Source organism: Otolemur garnettii, unplaced genomic scaffold (genome assembly GCF_000181295.1).
Source record: "Otolemur garnettii isolate 467f Iridium unplaced genomic scaffold, OtoGar3 scaffold00044, whole genome shotgun sequence".
Lineage (NCBI taxonomy): Eukaryota > Metazoa > Chordata > Mammalia > Primates > Galagidae > Otolemur > Otolemur garnettii.
The window spans coordinates 10223934-10237340 of NW_003852439.1; the positions used below are offsets into that span (position 1 = coordinate 10223934).

The following is a 13407-nucleotide window of genomic DNA, read 5'->3' on the forward strand; positions in this document are numbered from 1 at the left end:
AAAAGATCAATTCAAAGTATAAGACAGACAAATGGACTTTAATATCAGAGAGTACGAAAAACCCAGTGCCAGAGACTTAGGTTTCCATGCTGCCATTAACCTTTTAGAAATTCTCTCCTGTTGAATTTAGGGATAGTATCCACAATTACTTTGAAGGGTCATTTAAATATTCCCTTTATCAACTTATCTAAGAGAGATCAGATTTTCTTCATCAACTTCAACCAAAACAAAGTATGGCAAAAGAGTATACACAGAGGCAGATGTGCAATCTAGCTGTTACTTTAATTCTTTTCTAAGAGTTGCAAAAAATGTAAAACAATGCCACTATTCTTACTCTTTGTTTTAGAAAAGTGATTTCTAATAAAAATTGTCATTTATGGGTATGTAACACATTTATTATTCTAAATAAATTAAATATTTAAAAAATTTCTAAAGTTTATTTTATTTTTTTGAGACAGAGTCTGACACTATCACCCTGTAGAGTGCTGTGGCATCATCGAAGCTCACATCAACCTCCAACTCTTGGGCTCAAGCAATCCTCTTGCCTCAGCCTCCCAGGCAGCTGGGACTAAAGGCTTGCACTACCCATGCATGGCTAGTTCTATTTTCAACAGAGATGGAGTCTCACCCTTGCTCAGGATGGTCTTGAACTTGTGAACTCAAGCAATCCACCCGCTTGACTGCTAGGATTACAGGTGTGAGCCACCATGCCTGGCCAAAATTTCAGTTTTAATTTCTAATAGAATAAACAGTGATAGACAACCCACACAAAAATCTCTCTAGGCTCCTCAGTTCTTACGAGCATAATCAGGTCTGAGGCTCATACTCCACAATCTCCAGAATCTTGTACAGCTGCACGGTCTCAGGCTCCAGCACTGTTCTGCAAGCTTAACTCAAATGTGTCACTTGCAGCCTTAAACTTTCTGAGTTCCAGCTCACATTTCTAAGGGCCACCTGATAATTTTTCAAGACCCTGTTACCTCCTCACATTGGATACATCTCAAATGGATTCCACTCAACTACCATTGCCAGTCCGCTTACTCTATACCTCTCAAAACCCAAAGCTTACTGTCTCCTCACTCTTCCCCATCCTCCTGCCCTCAATCCACTACCCTGACTCTGGATACTCAGTTTTCTAATTGTGCCAGCAGAAACCTACCACCTTCAGTACACACATGCTATCCTAGTGATCATTTTTCTCTTTGGCAGCAGGGCACAGCAACCTCAGGGCTCAGCTCACAGCAACCTCAAATTCTTGGGCTTAAGTGATTCTCTTGCCTCAGCCTCCCAAGTAGCTGAGTTTATAGGAGCCTGCCATGATACCCAGTTATTTTTTTGTTGTTGTTGTAGTTGTCATTGTTGTTTAGTTAGCTTGGATTGGGTTCGAACCTGCCAACCCTGGTGTATGTGGCTGGCACCTTAACCACTAAGCTATGGGTGCTCTTAACGATCATTTTCGTAAAATTACAGCCTTTTGGCCATTTTCCTTATCAAATACTCAGTTTCTTCACCCCTTGCCAAATAAAGCCCAAACTTCTTAGCCTGTTTAAGGACTCAGATGCATTTTCAACTCCGGGGCCCTAATTGGTGCCATCTTGGAAGTCAGACCTGTACTCTGGGTGCCCTCAGAGCTGCAGCTCAGTTTTTAGTTCAAACCTAAAGCATGCATGCAGGTCACAGGGCTGGAGCCCATTTTAAAAGGTAAAACTGGGGAATGGCAGGCAAGAAAGATAAGGGATATGGAATTACTTGTCTTCTTTAGCTTTTAATCCTCTGTATGGACTCATAACACAATGGAAAAGCAGCACAGGTCATTAAGTTTGAAAAAGACTTACATTTTTTGCGTGGCTGGGAAGGAGAGGTTGACTGGGAAGCTGTACCATTAGCGCTGCTCTCTTCCTCCTCTTTAGGTTCCACTTTCACTTCAGGTTTCTTTTCATCTAATTCCATTGATTCTGATTTCTGCTCTGTTGTGTCTGTTTCTTCTTTAACCTGGGAAGATCCTTGTAAATCTTCTTCCATCATCTTGAGAAAAACAAAATTGCATTTATCATTCCTCTCCTCTACCAGAATAAGAAAGGGTCTGATTGGGTATCCAGTGAAGCACTTCAATACAGTACTGTACAATCATAGTCCTTTAAAAATTACACGTGCTTAGTATTTTCACATATATGCATTTCTAATTTGGAATAAGAAACGTTTTAAAAATTGGAGCAGGGATGAAAAATTGGAACCACTAAGAAAGCCCATGCTTAGAGGCAGGAGGTGTGGTATGACAATAAGGAGTATGGAAACTACTGACTACCTAGACATCTTGCCAGGGTCCCATTTGAAGACCATAGCTGCTGCTGTTCACAACCAGACTGTTGTCATACAGGGATGCAAGCACAGTGCTAAAAGCCTTTTTTAAAAAAGCCCGAAATCTAGAGTTTTATTGGCAATTTCCTAATTTTTACAATATCATGTAGATCAAACAGAACACATATACAGGCTGGATTCAGCCCCCAGTCTGCCAGTTTCCAACTTCTGCCACAGGTTAATAATTAGCAAATGGATCTGCCATCCCTCTGCAGTCTACCTCTACACAACTAGAAATGAATGAAGAACATCAAAGAAATGGTTGTTAGAAGATTCAAACATTTAAAATATGAGTGCTCTTTGTCTCTGGCAAAATAAACCCGTATCTTGCATTTTAAAGTGAATACTCTATTTTTAACAGACTATAAGTAGAAGTCTTATCAAACAGAACATAAAAAAAACCAAAGACACCTATGCAGAACCCTAGCCACACCTGGGTAGAGTTCCCACACACATCATCACTTCACTCTGGGTCTGGTACCCACCTCAGACCGAGGCTCCCCCTTGGATTCACCAGGGTCAGGCTCAGTGTCCTCAGGCTGGACCTCAGCCTTAATTTCTAGCACTGGCACATCAGGTCCTGGTTGCTGGGAGTTGGTTTCAGCACTGGCCACGGAGGAGGGGGTGGGGACCCTGTTATCAATGCTGGCTGCTGCCTGGGAGAGCTGTGAAGAAACCCAAATCATTCACCTCTGTAAGTAGACAATATAATGACTTTGAATGCCTTCACACATCCAATCTATAATTTCTTTTTTCTGAGACAGAGTCTCACTTGGTCACCCTCCGTAGAGTGCTGTGACATCACAGCAACTGCAAACTCTTGGGCTCAAGTGATCCTCTTGCCTCAGCCTCCCCAGTACTTGGGACTATAGGCACTTACCATAATGCCTAGCTGTTTTTAGAGATGGGGTCTTGAACTTGAGCTCAAGCAATCCACCCACCTTGGCCTCTCAGAGTCTGGGATTATAGATGTGAGCCACTACACCTCGCCCAGAATCTATAATTTGTTAACATTTTTTAATAGTAACCTACTTGGCACCCCTACTTGAGAGAAATAGGAACAGAAGTTAAAACACGAGTGAATTCTAGAGGAAGCCACTATTAGCCAGAAGACAAGAACGCAGAAAGGGAAGAACAGACCTTTAAAATTTTTGATATAAATTTATTTTCTCAAAGTTTTCTAGCGAAGTTATAGAGCTTCCTATTTTAAAATTAATTTCATTCAGTAAGTCTGCCAAATGTTTATGGTAAAGGCTGAATTATAAATGTCTAATCAGATATGAAGGAAGGGGAATCAAGTGCCACTATAGCATATAATTAGCCATGTTAACTGTAGGAACAGTGGTGACAGGAGAATAAACAAAGAGAAGGAGCCATTAAGACGATTCTTATGCTTGGCGCCTATGGTTCAAGAGGCTAAGGTGCTAGCCACATACACCTAAGGTGGCGGGTTTGAATCCAGCCTAGGCCCGCCAAACAACAATGACGGCTGCAACCAAAAAATAGCTGGGTGTTATGGCAGGCGCCTGTGGTCCCAGCTACTTGGGAGGCTGAGGCAGGAGACTCGCTTGAGCCTGGGAGTTGGAGGTTGCTTTGAGCTGTGATGCCAGAGCACTCTACCCAGGGGGATAGCTTGAGGCTCTGTCTCAAAAAAAAAAAAAAAAAAAAAAAAAGATGATTCTTAACCTGCAAAGTCTTGATCAATGAAATTTTAAATAAACAACAAAAGATAACCAAGTTACAAAGGGATCTTATTTAGAGATAAAAATACAGAATTAAAATATTTCCCTACAGAAAAGTATGAACAATAAATAAGGATTGATTTGTACATTTAATAAATAAATATCCTCAAATTCCTGGCGTCTAGTGATCCTCCTGCCTCAGCCTCCCAAAATGCTGGGATTACAGGGGTAAGCAACCACACCTGGCCCTGTCCTTGAACACTTGATGGAGTACGCCAAATATCCTTGGTACATTAAGAATAAAATAAACAAGGCTGGGCACAGTAGCTCACGCCTGTAATCCTAGCACTCTGGGAGCCTGAGGTGGGTAGACTGCCTGAGCTCAGGAATATAAGACTAGTCTGAGCAAGACTGAGACCCCCATATCTCTACTAAAAATAGTTGGCATTGTGGCGGGTACATATAGTCCTAGCTACTCGGTAGGCTGAGGCAAAAGGATCACTCGAGCCCAAGAGTTTGAGGTTTCTGTGAGCTATGACGCCATGGTACTCTACCAAGGGCAAAAAAGTAAGACTCTCAAAAAAAACTCAACGAGAATAAAGTTAATATATTTCAAGAAGTGGAGGTCAAAGGCAGACTGATAAGAAAACGGATGCTGAAATTTTGGTGAAACTGAAAGAGAGAAGTGTGGAAGGGATGAGCACAGTCTGAGACCTGGGTCAGTGAAGTAGTCCAGCCTAGAAAGTTCCAGGCCAGATACCACTGTAGGCCTGGGACATGCTTGAAGCTATGATCCTGCCACCTTACTTCACTCCCACCCCCATGATCTGAGCCACAGGCAGTTCTAACCTAGATCTATTGTGTCATCATAAAAAAGCAAAGGCTTCTTTAATGTGAAAACAAGGCTGATGGACCAGGTCAAGGGACATACCATTAGGAGCATGGCACCTTACCAAACCCACAAAACATTAACAGAAAACTATTGAAACTTAGAAGACATCAATTTAGGCCAGTTAAATGGTCCCTCAATATAGTTACAAAAATTCTCTATGTAGCCTAGGCGTGGTAGTTCATGTCTGTAATCCCAACACTTTGGAAGGCCAACATGGGAGGATCACTCAAGGCCGGGAGTTTGAGTCCAGCCTAAGCAACATAGTGAGACCCTGTCTCTTTAAAAAAAAAAAAAAAAAAAGGTTCTACACATGACCACGTATAGTTTCTTTATATTAATAATTACTGATTACTCGCTCAGCACCCGTAGCACAGTGGTTACGGCACATACACACCGAGGCTGGTGGGTCTGAACCCAACCAGGGCCAGCTAAACAATAATGGCCACAGCAACAAAAAAATAGCCAGGCGTTGTAGTAGGCACCTGTAGTCCTAGATACTTGGGAGGCTGAGGCAAGAGAACCACTTAAGCCCAAGAGTTTGAGACTACTGTGAGCTATGACACCACAGCACTCTATCCAGGGTGGCGTAGTGAGACTAAAAAATAATAATCATAATTACTGATTGCTGCAAATTCTTTTAATCAGGAAGATAATTAATCATTAAGTCATGGCCACCAAACACAACCTCTGGAACGAATACTAGAAACAAAACACAGCTCACCAAGTCCTATCAGGATACAGATACTTTGAGATTGCACCAAGATGCTGGAGTAACCTCATGACAGAAAATTTTTATGGGAAAGTTATCTTCTAGGAGTCTTAGCTCAAAGACAGAAGACCAAGAAAGGCTCACCGGTGTGCCAGGAGGCTGGGCATGCACAGGTGTCGGTTGCTGCTGTGACGACTGAGGGGTGGCCACAGAGGGGGGCTGAACTGGAGTTTGAGGTTGCGGGGTTGCCTGGGCTGCTGCCTGGACTGTAGGGGTGCTCTGGGTCTGGGCAGCACTGGGCACTGAGCCAGGAGTGGGGGTGGGGGTCTGCCCGGAAGACGACACAGGAGTTGAGGGCTGAGTGGGAGCTGCTGGCTGGGGAGGAGTCATCCCAGGTGGTGTCGGGTGCTGGAGAGGCGGCATGCCAGCAGCCGTGGAGGCAGGAGGTGGCGTCGGGTGCAGGGGTGACTGTGTCACTGGAGGACAAGGCAGCTGATTGGCCTGGGGCCCAAGCATGTTCAGAGAGTTAGGAAGAGCAGCACCAGGTACCTGTCCCTACCAGAAACAAACAGAGTATATTAAAATTATTTGCTATGTTTGAAAATATTACACTAGATTTGAAGAACTAAATCTATGAAAATCTAATTCTGATTTCTTGATGAGGTTTGCTCGTTTCATGGAAACATTCTGTTTGTAAAATTTCATAAAGCTGACACTTATAATAATGTATACTTTACAACAAATTAGCCCTAAAAATGTTTCTCATGCTTTGAATTTTATAAAGTAACTCAAAACTTCTGGTTTAAACACATCTACAGTAGTCATCTCTTGTTCACCAGGGATATCTTCCAAGATCCCCAGTAGATGCCTGAAGCTGCAGATAGTACTGAACACTATATATGCACTGGTTTTCTTATCTGATAACTGAGATATAGTAGCTATCTCAGTGATTAACAGGCAGGTAGTGTCTACAGGGTGGAAACACTGGACAAAGGGATGAGTCACGTCCTGAGCAGCATGGAACAGGACAGAGTGAGATTTTATCATGCAACTCAGAATGGCACTCAATTTAAAATTTATGAATTGTTTATTTCAGAAATTTTCCATTTAGTATTTATGGACCATGGGTAACTAAAACCTTGGAAAGAGTAATCATAGCCTGGGGGCTTCATTCACTTAGCTTAATAGATTCATGTTCAGTAACATTTACCCATAGCTTAGATGACCAAAAAAAAAAAAAAAAAAAAAAAGGTAGGTATTCTTTTTTACTTAAAGTTAATTCTTGAAACACTTCACTGCAGTGATTCTCTACTAGGGAGATACTTCAGGATTATTAGTGAACTTTTTAAAAAATGATTCCAAATCACTGTTCTAGAGCAGAGGCTGGCAAACTGCCAAGTATGGGACAAACATAGCTAGTTCCTTATTTCTTTAAATAAAGTTTTATTGGAACACAACTACATACATGTATACACTGTCTATGGCTGCTTTTGTATTATAACAACAAAGTTGAATAAGTAAAACCAAGACTATATGGCCCACCAAGCTGAAAATATTGACCATTTGGCCCTTTACAGAAAGTCTGCTAATCCCTGTTCTAGAGCAATGAGAAGTTATGGAAAATTAAGAATTAATAATTATTTAGTAAGTGTAATACATTTAATGACTTATTCAGCATTACTTCTTGCTAAAAAATTGAGACATGAATGGTATCTTTTGGCCTGTTTTAAATACACATATAGTTTGTATATAGTTGTGATCTGACACACTACAATTAACACAAGAGAAAGAAAGCAGAAAAACGAATGGCAAATAGTTTTCTTCAGTTTTACATTGAATAATTAAAAACACATTCAACAAAAAGACAACTAATCAAATGACTCAGGTAGCCTGACTTCACTTGGGCAGCTGAGTGGCAACAGGGCACATACAAATCACTAGGAATGAATTCATAGGACCTTTTAAACTCTTTCTAAAATCCTGATGTCTCTCAGAATGTGTTAAACTTAGAATTTAAAATACACAAACAAAAAGAAAAAAAAAATAACTAAACACCTAAAGATCAAAACATAAAATACACAAACCAAAAATTCATAATCCATTCCACTTTTGCACGTAGAAGAGAAATTCCAAATAGGTTAAAAATTATAGGGAAAAGGTAAAAAAATAAGACCGTGATACATGAAAGTGAACTGTGTATTCTAGAATTGTAACTTCCATGAAATAAGACAAATTAAGGTAGAAAGAACCTGGAGCTGAACGAACACTGGTGGCCACAGTCCCATTGGGACACAGTACCTGTGACACGCTTGTCTGGGCTGCTGGCTGCCCCATGCCCACACTGTTCACACTCATTGCCCCACTGGATGACGGGAACTGGTTCTGCGGCAGAAACTGGTTCTGAGCAGGAGCCTGGGCCATCATGTTGTTGGCATGTGCACTCATCATGTTTGGAGGCTGAGGCATGCGGGAGGGAGAAATGGCCATCTATAAGACAACAAGCATCACAACAGCTGCAGTTCAGAAGTCAAGATGAACAGTGACACCAGAAAAATCAAAGGCCTCACAACCCCAGATGATACAAAGAATAGGACTCAATCCGGCCCTTCCTTGAGAGATGAGATTGCCACTCCCTAAAAACTTCCTGGCTCCTAGGCACTTGGCACACTTTCTCAAGCAGTCTTTCAAATAAGCCAACTTCAAATTGTCTTTGGAATAGAAATCAATAGCATGTTATAATTTAAAGTTTAAAATATGCCTTTTATTAGGTCTCTCAAGTGTTTAGAAAGCAGCCTCAGGAGAGCAAGTTCTCAAGTCAACAGATGCTGATAATCATTGCTTGGCCACATGTCTAAGTTGCCAACTCCATCCTCACAACTCCCATCTTCTCTTTCAAATTCACTGTCTATGAATTTGTTATTCCAATCAAAATAAATAACAGTCAAATAGCTGGAGCAACGAAGATTAAAAATCCAAAGAATAAGAACCAGATAACTCTGAAATGATATAGGAATTTCACCACTTGGAGAAGGTTCCACGTGAGAGTGAGGGCTTTCAGCAGCACAGTTAAGGAAAAGAGAAGCACTTACCCCTGGGACTGAGCCCATGCTGTTCATCTGGACAGAGTGGTTCATGGGGGAGCCTGCACGGGGTCCCATTGGTGCTTGTGGCAACTGGACGTTCCCCAAGGACATTGGGTTAAATGAATTCATCCCTGTAAATATATCCATAATGGTTCATTAGGAAAAGCAACCACAGGAAAACAGAATTACAATTCACTGAGTAAACTCTAAGATGGAACACAGACAACTAAAAGGAAATCACCCAATTAATCAAGAGAAGATGGTTAAGTAACAGATGTTCCCACATCCAAGGAAAATGACACCAACGTGATGGTGGGGTGAGATAGGGGGGTTCTGGGAAAGGTAGAGGACATGGGGGCAGAGGGCCAGGTAAAACCAACAGAGAGCGAGCACCAGGAAGGCTGAGGCAGAGCTGACCCAGAAGGCAACACATTGTACAATCCACTGGAGCAACAAAGGGGTGAGGAGGTGCCATGAAGGAATGAGGCTCAACCTCCTAGAACAGCCCCCCACCCCTCTTCTATGGAAGAGATGTTTCCTAAGACAAGGGTAAGCTTCTATAGTTGTTCCCATCATCATATGCTTTCAAGCTCCTTGGCTGCGTTTATGTTTATTATTACAATCTGTGTTAAGATGCTAAACTTTGGTTTAATTTGCAAGCACTTTAAGCATTCACAAGTACTCAAGGGTCAGCAATTCTCAAACTCAGCCTCCGGTAGCCTGTAGGAACATCGTATCACAGAGAAAGACTGCAGTACCCCCTGTCTCTCGACCACACTATCTAACTCTTTCTAACAACATGCTGAAAACCCTGAACTCTAAATAAAGATCGGTTCCAGTGAGTCTTCAGACCATCAATGGGATCTTGCAGAGTCCCTGAGAGAATTTCTGGGAGGTATTACTATAGCACTGTCGTGAGAAGGTGCAAAGAACATCTGCCTCATGGAGCACTACCTTCAAGACTAACCTAGAAATGTCAACTTCAAATAACTGAATGCTGATACAGGCCAGGACTTGCCAAGAAGCCTATACAGAAAAGTCTCCCTGAGAATTTTATTAACTAAGTAAGAGAAAAAGATCTAAGAAATAGCCTAAAGAAATCCGTATTTACCCAAACCTGGAAGTACTGGTAGGGAGGTTGCTTGAGAAGTTACCAGGAAAACATCTCTTTCAATATTCTGCAGCTGAATAGCTATCTCATCATCCCCCAAGACAGGAGCACCTTATTATCTAGGCCAGCAGTTCTCAACTTGTGGGTTACAACCCCTCTGTAGCAATTAAAATACATCCTACATATCAGATATTTACATTATGATTCATAACAGTAGCAAAATGACAGTTATGAAGTAGCAATGAAAATAATTTTATGATTGAGGGTCACCACAACATGAGGAACTGTATTAAAGGGTCATGGCATTAGGAGGCATGAGGAAGGTCGAGAACCACTGATCTAGGCCAAAGCCCCAGGACAGTCCCCAACAGCATTTAGCCACTCTCCAAAGGCTCAACTTCTCTGACTTATTGATTTCTTTTACACCTCAATCTAGTCCTTCAAAACAAGTCCCTGAAGGGCGGCGCCTGTGGCTCAAGGAGTAGGTTGCCAGCCTCATGTAACAGAGGTGGTAGGTTCAAACCCAGCCCTGGCCAAAAAAAACCAAGTCCCTGAAAAGTTTTTTTCATATTATCAGTTTGTCCACCATGCTTTTTTCAATATGTGATTAAGACAATAACTTTTTTCTACCTTGAGATGACAGTCTCACTCTGTCTTTGTGGGTAGAGTGCTGTGGCATCATCACAGCTCACAGCAATGTCAAACTCTTAGGCTCAACCTATCCTCATGCCTCAGCCTTCCAAATAGCCGGCACTACAGACACCTACCATACCACCCAGGTAGTTTTTCTATTTTTAGAAAGAACTTTAGTAGAGATGGGGAATAAATAATGGGGAATTTTGCTCAAGCTTATCTTGAACTCCTGCACTCAAGCAATCTACCCATCTCAGTCTCCCAGAGCTAAGATTACAGGCATATCCAGCCAGACCATGGCTTTTTAAATTACCTCTTCTCCTCTCCCAAACTACCCTGCACACTGCAGCAAGGCCTCTCTCCTTAGAATCTTTTGGGAAATGTCGTCACCTTATTTTGCACCCTAGAAAATTGTCCTACTGCTCAGGTATTAAAACATCAAGAGCAGCAAGGCTTTCAAATGTCTTCTCCCTGAAAAGACTGTTCAACAAAGCAAACACCACAGAATCTCTACTTGAGAAGGAACATTCAAAGGCTTAGGCAGCTGCTGCCATCCCAATCTGGTTTAGGACCTCTGTATATACATCCTCCTAAAGCCAACATCCAGTTAGCTGCACTTAAAATCCCTGCCCTGGAGGAGCCACCTGAGCCATACACACCCTGTGGGTACTCACTGCCATAGCACTAGCTTGCATGACTCTCCTTCCAAGCATTCAAAAATGCTTCCTCTCCCATCCAGAATGCTTCTTTTTTGAACTCTAAGAGTAATGTCACATCCCCATTTTAAAAGAGTGACAAATTCTAGTTGTGATCTCTTTGGAAATCTTTCCTGTAATCTCCAAACTTCATACTACAGATTCATACTAGCTGGAGAACTAATCCTGCTCATCAGCAAAGAGAAATGGAAAGAAGAAAAGATTACAAAGAAATACATGGAGGAAAAAGAACAATAAAGATTATGGCTATTAAAAAAAAAAAAGATTATGGCTATTAAACTGTTCCACTAAAATAAGATTGATAATAAATGCTTAAATACCTTGAGAAACCTGCATGCGATTCACTGGCAGGGGCAGGGGTCCATCTAGAATGGCAAAACAAAACAAAACAAATAAACTCTGGTTATTTTAAAAACATCCTTGATTTAAAAAAATTTTCTACTGAAGAATTTCAAACTTAAAGGAAATAACAGTCAACAGGTCCAAAAGCACTTGTGTTCTAACGTGCCCCCTTTAAAGAGCCTTCCCATAGGAGAGAAACAGCATCCCAACACAGCCCACAGCAGGGGGGGCTCGGCAACTGTGAATAAACAGCTTCCAAAGGGCAGGCTTTTGGAGACTGTAATTATATATTCTTAGAAATACAGCCCAAACACAGAAGAAAAACCAAGCAAATCAAACTAAGGGTTGGCAGAAGGAAATAAAGTTCTTACTTGGAGGTCGCACAGGTTGTGCCTGTGGAATTACAGGGGGTTGGGCCCCTGGGGCTGGTAAGGCCGGCTGGTTCCCTAAGATGCCTTGTTTATGTAAACGTGATCTCCGTTTTTCTTCTAGTTCTTTCTGTATTTTGTAGATTTTCTCTGCTAGTAAGTGATAATATTCATCCTAAAAAGCAGTAACATTCAATATTATATAGCTAAAACTATAAAAACAAGTGGTCTGTTTTATATGTTCTAACAAATTAATGAACTTCCTTTATTAAGTACACTGGCAAAGTATTCAACACATCTGATAAGCCAAAAGCCTAAATTCTTGCTTAATTCCTAATGACTTTATGGGGCTTATCCAACAGTAAGTACTAAATGCATAATACATTTCATTCCACAATTGAACCTCTTCTTGGCTATTCACTGATGCTGGCAATAATAGAATACAGCATTATAAAAAACATTTACTATGAAAAGTACATTCTGTGGACATAATACAATTTTATACATCCCACTGACTACAGTAGTGATAACATTTATGGTTAACCATGAAAGTTGTGCAGCGATCTCATGTCTTGTCTGGGAAGTCTCCCTGGTCAGTATCCTCCTCTGACTACACACATTACATATTACCAGATAACAAAATAGACAGATACAGTCTCTCTACTGCAGTGGTTATATAGGCTGAAAACTCGCCGTACAGCCACCTACCCTGCTGTTAGCAGACTCATACATGTCTCCTTCCACTTTCTTAGCATACGCTACCAAGTTCTCCATGCGACGATCCTTTAGAGCTGCAGGATCAGGTGTTGGGAAGATGGCTTGGACACTGAAATGACAACACATTCTATTAGCCTAATTTCAATCCAGTCAAATGAGAAGTATAAAACTAAGATCATATGCTTATGGTGGCCATACAGGTTGAAAAAAATCCTGCATCTCTCTCGCCTGTTATATGAACACATAAATGAAGTCACTAGCTAAAAATAATCTGGACCCAAGAACTCATCTACACATCAAACACACCAATATTTTGCTTAACAAATGTACGCTAGGTCATTTCAAGAATAATATGATTTCAAATCCCTAAGTTTTAATTTGTGTATTATAAAAAAGTTTGATCCAGATATGGAGGTTCACACCAGTAATCCTAGCATTTTGACAGGCTGAGGTGGGAGGATAGCTTAAGCCCAGGAGTTAAGACCAACCTAAGCAACAGTTAGATCCTGTCTCTACAAAAAACTTAAAAATTGCCCATGCATGGTGGCACATGCCTATAATCCCAGGTACTTAAGAAGCTGAGGCAGAAAGATACAGCTTGAGCCCAGAAGTTTGAGATTTCAGTGAACTATGACAATGCCGCTGCACTCTAGTCCAGGGAACAGAAAGAGAAAAAAAGGTTAAAAAACCAAACAAGCTCAGGCTTGGCGCCTGTGGCTCAAGTGGCTAAGGCACCAGCCACAAACACCTGAGCTGGCGGGTTCGAATCCAGCCTGGGGCCTGCCAAACAACAATG

General features: G+C 41.4%; 1 protein-coding gene across 3 annotated transcripts in view; it reads right to left on the bottom strand.

Annotated features, from left to right (window-relative positions):
- The window catches only part of CREBBP (CREB binding protein), a 154184-nt gene that overhangs the window by 40584 nt on the left and 100193 nt on the right, over positions 1-13407 (bottom strand). For 2 of the 3 annotated variants that reach the window (XM_003790832.3, XM_023513742.1), the window contains exons 9-16: positions 12603-12720; positions 11898-12069; positions 11505-11549; positions 8731-8855; positions 7940-8128; positions 5786-6196; positions 2844-3023; positions 1836-2025 (exon numbers count right to left, since the gene is read on the bottom strand). In XM_003790832.3, the coding sequence (XP_003790880.1) occupies positions 1836-2025; positions 2844-3023; positions 5786-6196; positions 7940-8128; positions 8731-8855; positions 11505-11549; positions 11898-12069; positions 12603-12720 (1430 nt within the window). The remainder of the gene's footprint in view (positions 1-1835; positions 2026-2843; positions 3024-5785; positions 6197-7939; positions 8129-8730; positions 8856-11504; positions 11550-11897; positions 12070-12602; positions 12721-13407) is intronic. The other variant, XM_023513741.1, reaches the window with a different exon arrangement.